The sequence below is a fragment of the Peromyscus leucopus genome, chromosome 8b, assembly GCF_004664715.2.
Source record: "Peromyscus leucopus breed LL Stock chromosome 8b, UCI_PerLeu_2.1, whole genome shotgun sequence".
NCBI classification, from domain to species: domain Eukaryota; kingdom Metazoa; phylum Chordata; class Mammalia; order Rodentia; family Cricetidae; genus Peromyscus; species Peromyscus leucopus.
In genome coordinates, this window is record NC_051086.1 from 22,411,952 (window position 1) to 22,431,790 (window position 19,839).

Consider the following 19,839-nt stretch of genomic DNA (forward strand, 5'->3'; position numbering starts at 1 on the left):
CCACCACCAACAAAACCATGTCTGTAGATTTTTCATTGATTTTTTAAATGAAAAACTAAATAAATTTTGATCAGTATTGATAAAATAATGTCTTTTGAAAGATTTAGTGTCAGCTTTCTGAGTAGAGGTTAGGGTATATCTAGACAAGGTTGCTGGTAATGTGACTTCAAACAGTGGGAGGATATTACAAAGTATTACAAAATTGAAGAGAGGTGGATATCATATATTTTAGCCTCTGCAGCCCTCAGGCTTCTCTTGCCAGTCCCTACTCCCTGTCAATAGTACAAAGTAGCTATACACTGTGCTTATATAAGTGAACATGACTATGAGCCAATAAAACTTTATTAATAGACACTGAAACAAGTTTAAGACCAGTTCACTGTCCAAAAATGGTATTCTGTTCATTTCTTTTCAATTGTGTAAAACTGAGTCTTAGCATGCAGAGCATAATAAAAATTGGTGGTAGCCAGATTTACCTGAAGATGATATAATTTGTTGACATCCAATTTTGAAAATATTAAACTTCAATTTGAAGAGTTTTTTTGAAATCATTTGCAGTTAGCTCCACAAATCAATGTGACTGTCAGCAAGATCCTTAATCTTTGTTTCTGTATCCTTATCTGTTAAATGGGTATAATTATATAAATTATATATAAATATAGTGCCATATTATATTGAGACAGGATTTCACTATGTATCCCATTCCTGCCTAGAATTCATGATCCTCCTGCCTCAACCTTCCAAGTGTTGAGATTATAGGTACCTGCCACCATGCCTAGCTAATAGTTCCTACATTACAGGTTTTTAAGGGCAGATGATAGTTCAAAACGTAATTGGAATTTCTTGATGGTTCACTGAGAAATTTCTGGGTGCTGGGGAACTAGTTCAGTTGGTAATATGCTCTCTGGGCAAAAATGAGGTTTATAATACCAGCACTAGGACAGGGGGATTCTTCGATGAGTCAGGCATCCAGCCCAGCCTTCTTGTTGAGCTCCAGGCCAGTAAGACACCCTTTCTGCACAGTTAAAAACATGCAGCGAATGGAACACTGCCCAATGTTGACCTCTGACCTATACATACTTGTGCATACAGGTACAGCATGTATGTACACACACACACACACACACACACACACACACACACACACACACAAAACAAAACTTTTGAAATTATTGTTGGTAATCTTAATCTTATATCGAGTTAAGTATTTTCTCTTAAAGCTACAGGAAGCCTAAAATTTGGTAAGAGTGAGCTTCTTGAAATTTTATACAAATAATAAAGGAGAAAATTATAAACAGGTTCTTGGAACTACTCTTGTAACTTTTATGCAAAGCCTAAAACTGTGCCAAATTAAGAAGTGAGAAGAAAGATAAGAAATGATGCATTTCTTTATGAATATTATGAACATCAAAACTTGGAAAAATAAATTAGGTTGAAGGATTATTTACAGAATAGATTTGCTTCAGGGCCCCTTTAAATATGGAAATCTCCCAGTACAATTAAAACACGTTTCGATTTATAAGAATTATATATACACGCAACATTTCCCAGTGACATCTGTGCCCAAATAAATGGAAATATCCCTGTACTGGGAGCTCTATTGTAGCCCTTCAGAAAAGCGCATCTTTTAGGCTGGTATAAGAACATTATGCTTCTAGAAGACCAACATATTAGCTTTAGTTAGGTTAGCTTAATGCTAGTCTGATGTTCAAAACTGTATGACTTTAGAAGCATCTACAGCTCTTTGTGGCTTTGGATTCCTTTGTCAATTAGAAACAATGTATTCTCTTAGAGACTTAATGGGAACAGCCTAAACCTTTGAGTCTAGCAGAGGTTTGAAGCTGGTAAGGCAAGACCTGTGAGGACAAGGTGTCTCATTGATCCTCAAGAGAGGATCAGTGAGGAGACTGTTTTGTGCACTAGCTTGCTGGGATCTAACAAGGCATCACAGACAGAAATAATTATTTTCAAAATTCTGAAGGCTAACAGCAAAAGAGTAAGGTGTTGGTGGGTTGGAGTCTTCTGAGGACCCCTTTCTTAGCTTGTGAAGATGGCTGCCATCTTTGTGCATTCATCTGGTCTTCCCTCTTGGCAAGACTGTATCCGAATTGCCTCTTAGGAGACCAGCACTCTTGTTCCACGAAGGTCTACCTCATTTAACTCAACTGTGATATTTGAATATCATCGCTTGGAATGTCAGGCTCTGAACTCCTGAGGCTTAGGACTGGACCACAAGGGTTTCTGGGACATGCAATCTCTTCCATAACAGAGGTTAGGGCTACACACCTCTCCCTCAGGTAGGAAATCTCAGAGGGTCCTCTCAAGGATTATATAGTTCGTAACTGCATAGCTGCCCACCTCCCCAGTTCACTGAGTAAGTGGCACTAGAAGGGGCTGCTCTTGCCCAGGTTGCCGAGCAGGACAACTACCTATTATGTGTTAGATGAGAAGGACAAAAATAATATTGCATTTTGTTCCTAGAAGTGCTTTCCTGGCACTCAGGAAGCCTGGGGTTCAATCCTCAGCAGCTAAGAAACTGGGTGTAGTAGCATGTGCCTGTAATCCCTCCCAGCGCTTGAAAGCTAGAGGCAGGAAGATCAGGAGTTCAGAGTCATTCTTGGCTACATAGTGAGTTGGAGGAGAGCCTAGTCCACATGAGGCTGTTTCTCAACAGAAAAAAAAAAAAAAAAAAGAAAGAAAGCAGGAGAAAAAATCTTTAGAACAGATCTCTCAAGCCAAGTGGACACTTCCAACCCTGTGTGTATCCCTATATGGCTGCTGTTTGTTTGGTTATGTAAATGTCTGAACCTCTGGATTAGAACCCCTTGGGGTAATGTCTGGAAGGAGACCTCATTTCCTACTCACCCCAGATTGTTTTAGATTCCATAATGGATTAGAGTCCAGTGCTGCATAGAAAGAAGTTGGCAGATTTCTGTTTCAGCACGGTGCCCATTTCTCAGGTGCCAATAGCTAGCTGGGTTATTCACTTAGGATCATTTTCCTACTTTTAAGCTAATTTTTAAAGCTTTTAAAAAACCACTCAGTAATAACAGAAGCAAGAGGCAAGCATTTCCATTGGTGAAGTGAATAATTATTGGAGCCCAAATACCCTGCTTTTCCTCCAGAATTTGCCTGACTGACAATAAGGTTTCTGGGGGAAAAATACATAGGTGTTTTTGCCTTTAAAAAAATGTAAAGGAACTATACTACCTGGCCTTCTTAACTGGGGGTAAGTTAAAGGCATATGAATATTCCTTGACAATGTAGAATAGGAGGTTCTTTTTCTGTATCTGGAGTTTGGCTCAGTGGGAAAACTACTTACCTTGGAAGACCTCACTTCAGTCCTCAGACTCCATGGTTTGTTTTTAACCAAACCAGGCACAGTGGTGTGTGCTTATAGTCTCTGTAATGTCATAGTGGAGACTGGAAGACTTCTGTGACTCTCAGCCAACTAGCCTAGGCTACTGGCCATGCTCCAGGACAGTGAGAGAACTTGTCTCATGTTTTTAAAAAACATAGTGGATGGTGCCTGAGAAACAACTCCCAGTGTTCACTGTTTTTCCTCTGGCCTCCACGCACACCTCACACATGTGAGCACACATACATACACATTTCTTTCCTTTAATTTTTTTCCTATAATGTATGTTGATGATGTTTTCCCCTCTCCCAACTCCTCCAGATCCTTTCCTCGTCCCCACCCAGACCAATTCCGAACATTTCCGGCATTGTTGAACTACTAAGCTTTGTCGGCCTTGCCAGTCTTGCCTGCTGCAGACAAGAGAAAAAGATTCTTGCCAGCCATAATTATAGTTAATGAAAATTGTCCTGAAATAGGTTATTAATTTTATTAATCCCAGTGAATCATACAATTGATCACATAGGCTCAGGTTGGTACTCAGAACCATTTTTTATTGTGTTTGTGTGTTTGTCTTTGTCCCTGACCATGTGAATTTTAGAAAGGGTAGTATGCTAGGTGTTTTCAAAAAAAAATGCAAGAAGTTCCACAGATAGCCTCCAGAACTAGCAAGTCACTCGGCACATTGTAGACACTTAAAAATCCCTGCACACTGAACACTGATCCTTACAGCCCCATCTTTTCCCAAATGATCCAAGGAACAGGCTGAGCTCAGCCCTTGGCCTTCCTCTCACACTCCTTGTTATTTCACTAGGTGAGCAACAGGAGAAAATGCATGAGGAGCCCAGCAGAGAACTCTGCTTGAGTGACTTGACTAGCATGGTGGAGGTTTGTCTATAACCCCCAAATTATGGGTGAGGGCAGCTGGATCCCATGAGCTAACTGCCAGCCACCTTGCCTAGTCTACAGGGGCAAGTTCCAGGTCAGCGAGATGCCCAATTAGTTGGGCAACTGTAAACAACGACCCCCATATCTTGTCCTAGCCTAGAAATCCAAATCAAGTTGTTCAGCCTATTAACAAGCACTTTTTCCCATGTACTCCCATGCTTGTACCAACACACACACACACACACACACACACACACACACACACACACACACACATACACACACACACACATACACAACCTGGAGGAAAGGTAGAATAGATGAGTGTCTTAGAGATAACTTGAGAGTGTATTTGAGCGCCAAGCAAATGAATTCCCAGCCATGAACATCAGAAAGTAGAAGGTACCTCTGAGAGAGACGAGTTGGAAAAAGCACTATTTTTAGCAAAGAAAATAAAAATAGATCATGAAAAAAAATTGTTCTAATTTTCCTCCACTCATTAGTCCCTGCCTAGGGTCAGGTATCTCACTGGTGCCAGGAGTAAACTGACAAGCATGATTTGGCCCTGCTTGGGGGGTTCTGCGGGGAAAACCATATGTAAATAGGGGAAAGATCTGCCAGGGAATTAAAATGAATATGATAAGATGTGAGAGAGTAATTAATTCAGACCTGAGGAGTGGGACTGGAAGAGGTCACTTTTAAACTATGCAGAAGGGAAACAGGAAAAGACAACTTCTAAAAGAGCTGCACCATATGCAATTACTAATGTTCAATCCTGTCAGAGGCAGAATGGCTAGTTCCATCTGATTTAACTCAGGGTTAGGGCAAAGAGAGCATAGAGATCTCCCTCCCTAACAACTCATCAATTGGCAGCAACGTGCCAGGAGCCAGGTTCAGAATGATTCTGGACACTCCAGGACAATACAGACGAATAGGTGACATTAAAACTCATTAGTGATGTCTGCCCTGGCTACAGAGCGGTTAGGTAAGAGTGTAGTTTAGGCCCATTGTTACTCTCCATGTACACAGAGTTTAATAAGCCAAGGAAGATCATGTGTAAGATACGCTGTGGCTGTAGATGCTGGTTCACAGTAGTTGCATGGTCTCTATTAGAGGTTGGAAAAAGACAGAATTCAAGGAACTCTGAGAGGCTTTGTATGTGCTGTGTTGGGAAGTGTTCCAATGATTTTGTAAACAGTCTTTATAGGGCTGGTTGGACCCTATTAACTACTTGACCTACTTTTAAAACAAATATGCATTAGCAAACCTTCTCCCTGAGATGCATGGAGGCTGCCCCATTCCTCTCTGCTGCTTTGTTATTATTGAATCCAAGGCTTTCCTTTAAACAAAGGTCACAAAATGGGAAGATAACTCACTATAAGCACTTTGCAAATTAAATTAGTGGATGTTTTTAGGTAAAATAAAACCCAGGTCTTATGACCAAGCATAGATTTTGTTTTACAAAAGGTCAAAGTCATTGCATAAAGATTGTTTCGTTTTGTTCTGTTTTACTACTAAGAGAGCACTCAAAGGAGTGAATGCAGCTTGACTTCTCAGGACCCACAGCTCAAAAAGAATGAGAGAGCTTCATTATGCCCTGCCAGGGTTTAGCTTTCTATTCCGAATCTGTGTTGGGTCCCAGTGGAATTCTACAGACTGTACTGAGGATATTGAAACTTGACCCAGGGGCTTTAACAGCAGATACTGAAATGGCCTTTAGCTGTGTTTTGGCTAAAATTAGATGGTCTTCCTTTTTTGAAATTCTGGCACAAGAAACCTCAGGCTTGTTGTAAAGGTTGATTTTTAACCAGGGATGTGCAAGAGAGAGTGGTGGGGAATTGTCTCAAAATCCATTCCAGCAGGATCCTTATGTTGGAGATTGAGAAATGTAGCTTTCTCTGCATCCTATAGTAACCTACATTTCTCTGTAAGATTTTTAGCAACGAGCAAACACAGGACAGATACCCACCCATGGGAAGTGCTTTACAGAGGACTTGTTGCTGGGACAACTGCCTGTTCTGGTGTGTAGTTCACCTCTCAGTGACCGATTTTATAGCTCACCCCTCCTCACTGGGGTTATCTGCTCTTAATTTTCTTGCCAGTCACCTATTGCAACCAGAAATGTTTATGGAAAGCTAGTTAGACCATGGCATATCTCTTGTATGATGATAAACTTAATAAAGTAAAAAGGAGAAGTTGAATTCAATTCAGCAGAAGTTGATCATGACAAGGGCCCACCCAAGTTCTTAATGTACTGACTCTCAAGCTATGCCAGTTGGGTTCATTTTTATGCCAGGACTATTCTGAGTGCCAAGGAAAAGGAGGGATAGATGACTCTTCTCCAAGTACAAGCATAAAATAGGTGTGATGTATTCAAGCTACTTTGCTGAGTGACAGGAATAGCATTAATAGAGATGGCGACTGGAGGAGGAAGAGATGGGTTTAATGTTTTAATGAAATCTTTGTGTTTTTTTTGGGGGGGGCAGGGAGAAAGCTCAGTTGGTGAAATATATGTCATAAAAGCATGAAAAGGGCTTAGTTCAGATCCCCAGAATCCACATAAGAAGCTCAGTGTTCTTCTAGTCAGCCTACCTGAATTAGTTATCTCAGGTTCCATAAGAGACTTCATCAAAAAAATAAGTTGGAGAACAATAGAAGATATTTGATGTTGATTGCTGACCAACACACATATACACATATACACATACACACACACACACACACACACAGAGAGAGAGAGAGAGAGAGAGAGAGAGAGAGAGAGAGAGAGAGAGAGAGAGAGAGAGAGAGAGAAGGGGGAGCTTTGTTTTAACCTGAAAATTATTTTCAAACTCTAGAGAAGCACAGAGGGAAGATGGGCACGGGTTTGAAGGAGAATTGTTAGAATCTCTCCAATGTATCATATATCAAGTTAGAACATGAAGGGGTTGGGCAGTGCACAGGGCAGGCAGGAACATCAGCTTTATTGTCTCTGGAACCCAAATGACTCTTGGGAGTTTTAACTACATGTCGGTTGACCTTGGTGGCATGTAGGACGTGATGATAGACCCCTTCCACAGGGTGGCCTTGCTCCTGAGATAGGCTTCTTTTCATGGAAGACAGCATTCAGCTGCAGTATCAAAATAAGGGAGGAAAGCTGACCCTGCCAGCCAGGGAAGTCAACAGAAATCACAGGGAGGTATTTCCAGCGCCCCTCAGGGGTTTACCACATCTGCCCCAAGCCCTGCTCCTTCCCTCCAGTCTTTGAGCTTGACATTAACAGCAGTAGCAGAGGCAAATTAACACTCAAAAGAGGCCTCAGGCCAATCATCCTTGATGTGAGTGGGTAGTTCAAAGCATGGCACAGGAGTAGGAGATGTCTCAGGACTCCACCATTCCTCTCTGCTGTAAATTTCCATTTTACAAGCATAAGGCAGCTGCCCTGTCCTTTACATCAGGTGGAGGCAAAGCCTCACTGCAGTGCCTGGCTGTCTGCAGGTCAGTTAAGCCAACTCTGCAGCAGGAGGCAGGGAGCTCCTGGGATGCAACCTGAAGCAAGTAGGCCAGCAGTCATCTCCCACAGTGCTGGGCGTGCAGCCAGGATGGGCCATAGCAAAAACATAGCCGGCCTTTTTTCTGCCTTGCCTTCCTCCCATCCTTCCCCTAAAGAAGTCATCCACCAGGACAAAAGTTTAGGACAGGGGTAGGAAAAGTTGCCTCTAAACAAATCAATAGGTGTATTTCCCATTTGTGGAGTAATTATTACACGATAGCCCTTGCTATGGACGCCTTTTGAAGGTAGGTATATTTATCCCTGTTTCTCAGATAGGAATGGTGAGGCCCAGAGAGGCACAATGACTTATAAAGACTGCATAGCAAAGGGGTGTTTCAGTCCAGTTTACTGTCTGGTTATTATTGATATTTTAAAAGTTTGTTTAAATTTGCATATATTAATTATATATGATAAAGGCTTCCATTATGACATTTCATGTCAGTTCCTCCATTATCTTCTCTTTTTCTCCTCCCACTCATACTAATTACCTTCCAAAGTGTCTCTTGCACTTTCTTTTTTGGGGGTTGGGATCAGATGCATTTACCTGGAGATGCTTACAGGGGCATGGGTAATGGGTTTGCTGCTATTTCTTAAGATCCCTTTTGAGAATGCCATATCACTCCCATTGCTATATGAAAGTGGGCTGTACAGCATTAACCAGACCCTTTAGGTAACCCTCATGTGAAATGGCATGGCATGCATTTGGTGGGCTATGGAAGTGGGTGGGTTTCCTCTGGGCTCTTGGGCCTTCTATGCTCAGAGGTGTGGCTGTGTTTTCATTTCCCTGCCTTTCTTGTTTATGTTACCATGCTCTCAGATATAGTGTGCTGTCCCCAAACCAGACACCATCTCTTTCTCTCTCTCTTTCTCTCTCTTGTAGGCACGGTGCTGTTGTGCCAGGCCAACCAGGAGGGATCTTCCATGTACAGTGGCCCCAGTTCACTTGTATATACTTCCGCAAGTAAGCCCACAGTTGTGGCTCTTTTTGTTTTGTGCTATGTATATATGAGTCCACTCACCTCCTTGCCATGTATGTCTCTACCCCTCCTTTAATGTCCTTCAAGGTTTCCTCTCCATAGGGTGGAGTGGAGTTTCATAAACATGTCTGTTTCTTCATTGCCTTAGTATCTAAGTCTCTGTTTGCTCCCATTCGTAGTAATCCCACATCCCTGATATGTACGAGCCATCCTTCATTAAACTTGTCATGACTGACTGCCATGATGGGATTTGGACATTGGTTGTTGGGGAAGGTTGTGGGAGGAAGGGAAACGAGGCCATTGCCTACATTTATCATAGCTCTGCAAATTAATGGTAAAGAATTTTAAATGTGCAAGCCACCCAAAAGTGCCCCATAGCCTAGCAGATGTCTTGATCTGTCTCTTTGTATATGGAAGGTTCACCGTGGAAAATATGGCCAGCTTATGGCTAGTTTGCAAGGCTTTCAAGTCCAAAGTAAAGGGAGATACATTAAGGTTTTTCCAATTTAACTGGAAGGCAGCAATACAAAAATGTTCTGATTAAATTGTGTGTGTGTGTGTGTGTGTATAGATAGATAGACAGAAAGATAGATAGACATATAGATAGACATATAGATAGACACATAGATATATATGTAAATATGGCTACAGAGAGGCAGTGGCAGGAAAGAAAACATAAGCTTGAAGAAAAGGCCTGGGGAGCACCATACCTGGTCTCCAGAGCAGACTGGAACTCTAAAGGAACCTGGGCCCTTTGGGTCTCCTCCTCCTTAGCCTGTGCTCTTTATTTGTTATCTAATGCAGGTACTCTATGTAGTTCTGGGAGATTCCCTTAGTTGTCAAATGTGTCCTCTTCAGTGTTGGTGCCCAAAAGTTAGTCTGCAGGTTCTTGGAAAGGTCACTGGCTTCAAAACAGGGTAAAGAAGGGTATAGTTGAAGTGGAGGTTCATGATAGTCACAAAAATGAAAGGAAGGAGAATCATCACTGCTGGGGAAAACCCGACACCTCAATTCCTAAAATGTGAGAGTGGGACAAACTAGATAGGTCACCTGAGGTCCAAACTGTAGTGGTGACAGCCCTGGGACATACTGGGTGTGTAAGAGGTGGAATAAGCAGCTATTGCATGTTCAAATCCAGTTTTGAATTGGTTAAATGAGGGGTGTATATTTCTATGCCCCAAGAAATTCTAACCCTGATGAAAAGTCGTTCTTTCTAAATGGAGGCAAATTGTCCCTTGTGAGTCTGTAAATACTAGCCTTCTCCATGCCTGCTCCAGGTAGGTACTATACTGCTTGTTTTACAGGGGAGGAAGTGGAGAGCTCTGAGGACAGTGACTCACCTGGAGCCAGGGAGTTACTCAACATTCACAGGCATTTACAGACATATTTGGTTCTTTCCACTCTCCTGCCCTTCCTGTTTCTACTCTATTATCTGGAGAAGAGTTGGTGCACAGTGTTAGTATTGGTCTACAGAACTCCCAGAACAAACGCTCCACATATGCATTCTATAGGACAGTGTGGGCAGGTCTCAGAGGCACTAATTATTTGAATTCATCATGTTAATTAGCCACATGGGACAAATAGTCAGTTAACATATTGGACAGAATGGCTCTGTATACTAGTGTGATAGGCTTCCATCTTATTTACAGAAGTGAACCAGACACACCTCAGAAAGTATTCACTTGGATCTGTCTAGCTGTTGTAAAGCAAATTGGGGGGGGCATGTTTTATATATCAGATAGAGAAATATCACACAAACTTTCTGACAAAATAATGGGGGAAATGTCAGGAGTTAGCAAACAAAAGTCACAGGCCAGACACCATCCTTACCCACTTTATAAGAATTGTAAAACCAAACTGAGTGGAAAATGTCTATTATTGCCAGGTGTGATGGCACATGGTCCCAACACTAGGGAACTAAGGAGGCAGGGGAGTCCTGAGTTTGATACCAGCCAGGCTTACAGCTACATAGTAAGAACTTGTCTTCAAAATAAAAGGAAGAAAATGTGCATTTTATATTTCTATTATTTAAATGTATATTCTTCATAGGTAGCTGATATTCTAAACTATTACAAATTGTCTCTCTACAGAAACAGTGTCTAAGTACTCATGCAAAGGGTCTTTTTCGGTGCTAAGAGTATGTGTGACACTCACCTGTATGATTGCACAAGCTTAGCTAGTTCCTATTTTAGGTCACATCAGTCATCTCCCCTACATGTTTTCAACTTCTTATTGTCACAGATCGGCCGTGTGACCTTTAGAAATTATGCTAATGCCCTCCTTGTATGCTATTGTTTAATTATATTTTAATCTGTTGCCCCAGTTGTTGAATATTTAGGTTCATAGCAATTATTTTCAAATATATTAAAATCAATGCCCTTTTCTACAGCAGTCTTAAAGGAAGCAATTAATAGCTAATTTCATTTTTTTTAATTTTTAAAAAGGCACAACCTAGTTTCTTCCACTAAGATTCTTCTGTGGGTATTTATCGTAAGCAGTGGTCCTGGGATTGGCAATCTGGGTGAGTGTTTTATCAGAGTGAGGAACTCCACTAGTGGCGTGGAGAGGTTATCCACGACCCTTGGGCACACTGCCCAGGCTTCCTTTCTCCTTCATTGCTTTTTGATCCAGCTGTTTGCAGAGAGCTGACGTCTTGGCAAGATTCATCTGGGTTTTCCTTTTCTTACCAGGTGAAAACACCCTCTCTAGAACACAGCTGCAGCTCTGCCCAAACCATCAAGCCAATGCGTGCAGGGTCCTTTTCTATCAGGTCGAGTTGGTATATGGTGGAGCACTTCATCCAATCTCGTTTCTGAGATCTGAATGATGCAGATTCTTTCTCTAGGAAACCTGCCTTCTTTTTTCAATGGTGGGGGTCCCTTACTTCTAAACAATGTTTCAGGATATAATTTTTGAAGATGCGCATATTTCTCATTTTTACTGACAGTTACATTCCTGGAAAAAATGTATATAACAGTTAGACTCTGTGAATTATTCTTATGCAAGCTGACCTCTGATATTACTCATTAATTTGAGGGTTCTTTCTATTTTTATTATTTAAAACAATTTTCAAATTTAATTATACTTTGATCATGGTCTTCCCCTCCCCCAGGTCCTTCTAGACCCTCTTTTCCTCCCTATCTACCCAACTTTAAGTTCTTTCTCAAAAAAAAAAAAAAAAAACAGAAAAGAAAAAGCAAAACCCCAATACCACAACAAACTTTCCCCAAACCAAGAAAACAACATGAATAGAAAACAAAACAAAAGAACAAAAACTGTAACCAAATAAAAGTCTGCACACAAATAATCCTGTAGAAGCCATTATATACTGGTCAACTACTCCTGACCGTGAGGCGTGTCCTGGAGTGGTTGTCACTCTATTGGAGAAAACATGTTTTCCTACTCCTAACAGGTGTAAATAAAGGTTGATAACCTTTACCCTAGTGGCTGGGTTCTCATTCACTGAGTCATCTATTCATTCATTTTTAATATAACAAAATAAAATATAACATGATTAAACAAAAACTATGATATCAAAGTTTGATAGGAAAGACCAACAAAAGGGAAAGAGCCTAAGAGAAGGCAGAAGAAGAATCAGAAACCCACTCAATCACACACCCAGAGGAATCCAATAAAAACAACAAACTGGAAGCCATCTGTCTGTCTGTCTATCTATAGGTATAGATGATCTTGTGCAGAGCCATACAGGCCAGGTACATGCTACTTCAATCTCTTTGGGATTATATGAGCTTTGTTCATGTTGATTTAGAGGCCCTTGTTTCCTTGTTCTTCACCTTCTCTGGCTCTTACACTCTTTCTGCCTCCTCTTTCATGGGGTTCCCTGAGGTCTGAGGGGAAGGATGTGATGGAGATAACCCTTTTAGTGCTGAGTGTTCCAAAATCTCAGCATAATGTCTTTATGTGGGTACCAATATTCCCCTCTGCTGCAGGAGGGAGCTTTTCTGATGATGGCTGAATAAGGCACTGATCTATGAGTCTAGCAGATGTCATTAGGAGTTGTTTGATCACTGGCTTTGTTGTTGTTGTAAGACCAAAATTATTTAGTTTACCCTAGGTCCCTGGGCTACCTAGTCTCAGGTTATCTGTCACCTATTCAGTACTGGGTAAGGGTTCCATCTCGTGGAGTGGTCCTTAATTTAAATCAGTTGTAGATTACTCCCACAAGCTTTTTGGCACCACTGCTCTAGCATATCTTGCAGACAGTACACTATATTAGATCAAAGCATCTGTGGCTGGCTGGGTGTTATGTTTCTTCTCTGGTAGCATACAGAGTATCTTCCTGTACCAAATACACTAGAACACAGGGGTAGAGGCTCTATGTAGGCACCAGGTCAACATTTCCATGTCCCATGAGTTGTGTGGGTATTGTTTTCAGCAATGGAGCCTTGCTGTCAGTTTGTGGAGAGCAACCCATATATAGTCTTGGAAGCAGCCTGGGTTGTTTGGAGATTCCCAAGGTGCCTCTTTGGCCAGCAACTCAGTTAGATATAACCCAATGCCAGTACTGGAAGCTTCTTTGGTAACGAGAGATGGCCAGTTGGGACTCTGTATCTCCCATTACTTGACGATTTCATTTAGATTGCCTTCATATATGTATATATTTTAGGAAGTTTCTACTGTATTAAGTTTCCATACTACCCCTCAAATTCCCCTAATTTTAGCTGTCTCTCCATGTGTTCCCTCTCACAACCTTCTCTGTCTCCTCCCCTCTTGATATTCATGCTCCAGCACCTGCCCTGGTCCATCCATAATTATCTGCTCTATTCCCTTCCCCAAAGAGATCTATCTGTTCCCTCTAGTTCCCTACCCTATGTGGTTCTACACATTATATCTTTATTTTAATTGACTTAACATATTATCCACATAAAATCAAATACTTACCATACTTGTCTTTCTGGGTCTGGGATACCTCATTCAGGATGATTTTTTTTTCTAGTTCCATCAATTTGCCTGCAAATTTCATGTCATTTTTTAAATGGCTGCCGAATACATCATTGTATAAATGTATCATATTTTCTTTATTCTTCTGTGGAGGGACATCTGGCTATTGTGAATAGAGCAGCAATGAAAATAGTTGAGCAAGTATCTTTGGGGTAGGATGAAACATCCTTTGGGGATATGCCAAAGAGTAGTATAGCTGTATCTTGAGGTAGATCAATTCCCATCTTCCTGAGGAACTGCCTCCACAGTGGCTATATGAGTTTTCACTTCCACCAACAGTCTATGAGTATTTACTACACATCTTCATCAGTGTAAGCTGCAACTTGTTTAGACTATCTTAGCCACTCTGATAGAAGACAAAATCTCAAAGTAGTTTTGATTTGCATTTCCTTGATTGCTAAGGATGTTTAACATTTCTTTAAGTGTTTCTTAGATCATTTGAGTTTCCCCCAGTTTCAAGGTGTACTACAGATATAGTAATAAAAACAACATGGTGCTGGCACAAGAACAGACATGTTTGTTGGTCAACGGAATCGAATCGAAGACCCAGACATATATTCACACACCTATAGACACCTGATTTTTATAAAGAGGCTATAAATATACAATGGAACAAAAAAGGATGACATCATTAACAACTGGTACTGGTCAAACTGGATGTTAACATGTAGAAGAATTAGATCCATACTTATCACCCTGAACAAAACTGAAGAAAACCAGACACACTGAACCAGACAGAAGAGAAAACAAGGAATAGCCTTGAACACATTAGCACAGGAAAAGACTTTCTGAACAGAATACCAATAATGCAGGCACTAAGAACAATGATCAATAAATGAGACCTCATGGAACTGAGAAATTTCTGCACAGCAAAGGACACCATTATTTGGACAAAGGGGCCTATAGAATGGGTAAATATTTTTACCAACTACACATCTGATAGAGGGCTAATATCAAAAATATACAAAGAGCTCAAGAAACTAGATATCAAAAAAACCAAATAATCCAATTAAAAATGAGGTACAGATCTAAACAGAATTCTCAAAAGAGTTTCTCTCCATTTTTAAATTAGCCTTAAATGTTTTCAAATTAAATTGTCCATATTCTTAGCCAATAGATAATCATCTGTAAATAACACCCATACATGCAGTAGGGGAGATGGCTTTTAAGGGAACCCTGCTGGATGAGGCTGTAATGAAAATAATTCCAACTGAAGTCATCTGCTTCTTAAGATGCACTTTTGCATAATGTTTCCCCTACTAAGTAAATCTTCCTGATGGGCCCTAAGCTACACAACAGCATTAAGAGGGAAATTTTTCACTTGGGACTGCCTGTCAGTACAACCCTTCCCGTCTGACCATACACTTTATGCTGACTGAAAAGTGTCATAGGACATTGTATAGCCTTCCATATGCCCAAATAAGCCACTCTCAGAAAACAGATACACTTTATACATGCTATAGCAAAATTAAAGTCTTAGCAAAACATCCGGAATTTAGGTAGGATGTGTTCCTACAGATGTAACATGTTTACTAAGAATGTTATTGCACATGATGTGAGCCATAAAATCCTTTCAGAGAAGCTTTGAGATGGGTGGGGCAGGGCTGATGACCAACTCGATGCCTACCCCATCTTGATATGCTGCTAGATAACACCAAGTTCAGCTTCATGCAGAAGAAAAAGGACAGATAGCTCAAAGTGCTAAAGATGAAAGTAATGCTGTAGGGAAGGCCATCACCACATCCAGAAAGGAGAACCCACTCCTGATTTGAGTGAGCAAGTGGAGTCATGGCTCCTGGTTGACTCTTGTATATGACAGCAAATGCTATCAGCTTTGTTTTCTTGTGAGATTATAAATAGATTTTTTTAAACTGGAATTTCACATGTGGTCCTGGGAAGCAGGAAGCAAACCCACACATGCCTTGAACAACATCCTTCTACAAACCTGTAGAGTATCTATGTGGACTCCTAGATCATTCTCTTTTTCTCCCATGTTATTTTGAGGCCTATACTCTGCAATTGGTGAGGAAAGCATTAGTCCTGTGATTTCATATAGAGACAAATGCTCACATACATGTTATGCACCTATTCTATACCATCATGTTTGCGTTTCTCTAACATGCTGTGAGCATCACACCTCTGGGGGCCTCTTTGGTATTGTCAAGCTCTTTCATGGAGTATATAGTGCATCACTCAGATCCTGATACACCAAGCCATGCTTTCCACGTCCCCCACCAATTGTGGTAGACATATTCGTAGCAGCCTTACACAAGCCTTACACATGCTTCAGAGGCCTCATCTGTAGCCCCAGTCATGGGATTCTGAGCCCATCTCAACATGCTCCTCTGCAATGACATGTTTTGGGTCTTATCAGTGTTGCAGATTATACAGATGAAAGAAAACATCTCCCTTTGTTCTCTTTTGCATAGTTTCTTCCTCATTATAAATACCATCTTTCATACATTTATTTACCAATTGTATTTATCCTGTTATGAATTCCAATTCTTTTATTGTTCATTATTGCTGTTTGTGACAAGCATTGATATTAATTGTATATCTATTTTACATATGTTACTCATATGCTATTACATATTTTTAATTGTATAGGCAGATACATCTTTTCTCATATTGTCTGATTTAAATTTCATTATAGGTTTTTAAAATCCATACAAAGAATCTCTTCGTTTAATACCATAGCAAAATGCTGTAGACTGTGCAGCCCAAGTAACAGATATCTATTTTCTCATTACTCCAGAAGGTGACATCTAAGACCAAGGTGTCATCATATTTGGCTTCTGGTAATGACTCTTACTCTAGCTTTCAGAGGGCCACCTTCTTACACCCTCACATGGTAAAGTGAGTAAGTAGGAGCAACCACAAGTATCTTTTTCTAAACAATCCTTTTGGGGGCCTCCTCACCCAAACCTAACCATTTCTCCAAAGCCCCATCTTCAAACATCCCACTGAACGTCAGGACATCAGCATTGGGATCTGGAATAGAAGGAGGCATTTCAGTTGGCAGCAAGCTCCTGGACAGAGAAGCACCACCTGAAGGGCATTGCAGATGCATGTTCCTGCAGAAATGTCTATGTAGTTTCATCTATTGCCAGTACATACATGCATACATACATGCATGCATACATACATATATACATACATGCTTTCATATTTCTAAGGGAACCACAGCTGATCATTACAACCACGTGGGACAAACAGTAAAGATGAACAATAAGGAGGTAATTTTACCTCTAGTCCTATTCCATAGACAACTAAAAGATTAGAAGCAAATGTTAAGAAACCTCAATGCTATCAAACTGCAGAATCATTGCCTACTTTATTCACATTTATGAATCTCAAGGGCAAGTGGTCATGGAATGCTTTTAATAGATATATTGACCTCCAGTTTTATGAAAGTGACTATGTAACACCCCTAAAACAATAAATTACCTGGTAGAAACTGGCATCAATCAAAACTGCCCCATTGTCTGCGCAGGCCACAGGTGGAACTGCTGTCAGTTTCTGTAATTAAAGTGAAAAGCAAAATGAACTTCCAGCTGCCTCTTTCTCCTCAATCCAGAAAGTGTCTGCAGACTCTGCTCAGCTCAGACAGAGCACACTAGAGTCACCATGCTCCTTACATGTCAATTTACGGGACTGGCTTCCTCTTGTGTTGCTGGTGTTAGAGTGCTTCCTGGTTGCCTCTAAGATGGTGCACCATTGCATTTTCTGGAGGAGCCTTGTAAGATAGCCGACACCAGGACCAGGATGATCAAGGGAGGAGTGAAAACCTCAGACAAAATTTAAAGTGAACCTAGACAAAGAGGATGAAATGAGATGATAATGCTATATACTACTATATTCAAAGAGGAATAGGAAATATCCAGGGGGGATAAATATTAAAATTTGCCACAGAGAAAAAAAGGGGGGGGCATTAGCTTTTTCTTTTGCCAACTGAGTCCAATGTAACACCTCAACATGATGTGTTTTCCTGTACATTTTATTTGTTCGCCATGAGTTACTTTTTTTGGAAATTGATTTTAAAACTACTGATTACTGAATTTTGGGGTCCTTCTTAATTTCATGTTTTCTATGAGTAACAGTCCTAGTTGGATGTACCTCCTACTAGGCCTGAAACTATGCGAAGACGTGGCTATTCACCTACTACATCTCAGGTCATTGGTGAACCTTCTTTATGCTCTTTCTCCTACAAACCTCAGAGGAATACTACAATTATTATAACACCATCTTATCTCACCAGGAAATTTAGACTCACATGGATTAAGGAAACTGTCACAGACCTATGCAGTATAGCAGAGCAGGGACTGTTCTCTGGAACCCTAGACAAGCTGTCTTGTCTTGGACCACAGTCCTGCTCTCTCACGCTCACCCCATGATTTAGGGAAACAACTTTGTTACCTCACACATTGCTCTTTGGAAGCCCAACCAGGTTCAGCCTGTCAGCATCTGTGTTCTTCCAGCTTTGAACATAGTATGGACCACTCTACACAGCACCAGGGAATCTACACCTGTTCATAAGTGAAGAGCTGAAATTTAATAGTATTTTATTTACAAGAATAATCTGTAGCTAGATAAGCCTCAAGGGCACTCAATCAGCAATCCCATTCTTATTTACTTCACTCTTATTTGCAAAGGCAAAAAACATCAACTGGTTACCTGAGGGTAGAGGTAAAAAAAAGTCTTTTAATAATCATTTTTTTGGTGACTCTAGCATTTTGTAACATTGTATCACATTTCAAAACCAGCATGGTCTGTGGAGGTTCAGTGGGTAAGAGTAATTGCTGAGAAAGCATGAGGACTTGAGTTCAAATCTTCAGCAGTCATATAAAATGTTAATCACTGCCACATATGTGTCCATAACCCCAGTCCTGGGGGGCGGGGACAGAGACAGAAAAATTGTTGGGACTTGCTGGCTGCAAGCTTAGCTCTAGGTTTGTCCATCCATGAAATACTGTCTCTTTACTCAGCTCTCCCTGCTTTCCCAGGGCCTTGCGCATCACTGTTTATTTCCTTATTTAGTTACTGTATGTATATATGCACTTAGTGATAACTTAAGCTTCTCTCTCTCTCTCTCTCTCTCTGTCTGTCTCTAGATGATAGATAGATAGATAGATAGATACATAGATACATAAATAGATACATAGATACATAGATAGATAAATAGACAGACAAACAGACATATCACCCTTTTGGCACAAACTAATTCTCTAGAGAGTAATAAATTTATTTTTGACACATTCATATGTTCAAGGCACATGCTTGGATCTGATTCATGATGAGATAATTCTTAATGTGGTTAAACTGGTTCTGACACTCATCTAGGTACTGTCCCTAGATGCCAGATTTTAAGAACACATTCATGGACCAAAGAGATGACTCAATGGGTAAGAGTACGGATTGCTTTGAGAATTGTAGAGAACTTCAGTTCAGTTCCTAGCACCCACATCAGGAGGCTCTCAGCTGCCTGTAACTACAGTTCCCAGTGGATGGGAGACCTGTGGCCTCAGCAGGCAACCATATGTACATGTATCCACACAGATACACAAAATTTCAAAATATTAAAATAAATATTTAATAAACAAGTTCACTTGCATTTCTTCTGCCATTGGTCCAACTCCATCCACATTTGAGCCAGGCTTACTCTGGCTGAATCACAGCCATAGCAGCTCCTTCTTCTGATGGTTACTGGTCACTTTATTTCCCTAGAACATAAGAACAGGATTACTTCCTGAGCATCTGATTACTGCTGCTGCTTCCTTAACTTTGCAATATAACCCACAATGTAGCCCAGACTGGCTTCAAACTTTCCATCCTCCTGCTTCAGCTTGCAGAGAGCTAGGGTGATGGATATGTGCCACCATACTCAGCTACAGCCCCAGTTCTTTGAAGGGAAGGGCTTGCCAGCCAGCAGACTTTTTTCAAGTGACTGCTATCTTGCACCCTCCATTTGGTTATTAATCTCAATGCAGAACAGTGGCTTTTGTCTTTTTCAAATGGGGGTCTGCCTTCTGCAGACGACTGCCAGTTGCAAAGCTCCCATCCTGTGGTGTGCCCCCAAACATCTTATTTGTCTTGATATTTCTTTCACAGAAATACATATGACAGAT

General features: G+C 40.8%; 1 protein-coding gene across 31 annotated transcripts in view; it reads left to right on the forward strand.

Annotated features, from left to right (window-relative positions):
* The window catches only part of Rbfox1 (RNA binding fox-1 homolog 1), a 1,601,479-nt gene that overhangs the window by 1,510,725 nt on the left and 70,915 nt on the right, over window positions 1–19,839 (forward strand). For 27 of the 31 annotated variants that reach the window (XR_005090377.1, XM_037201093.1, XM_037201084.1 and 24 more), the window contains one exon: window positions 8,656–8,736. The exons of the other annotated variants lie outside the window; for them this stretch is intronic. Coding sequence is in view for 26 of the 27 variants with exons in the window: in XM_037201093.1 (XP_037056988.1) it covers window positions 8,656–8,736 (81 nt within the window). In the remaining variant the exon portion in view is untranslated. The remainder of the gene's footprint in view (window positions 1–8,655; window positions 8,737–19,839) is intronic. 31 annotated transcript variants of the gene reach the window in all.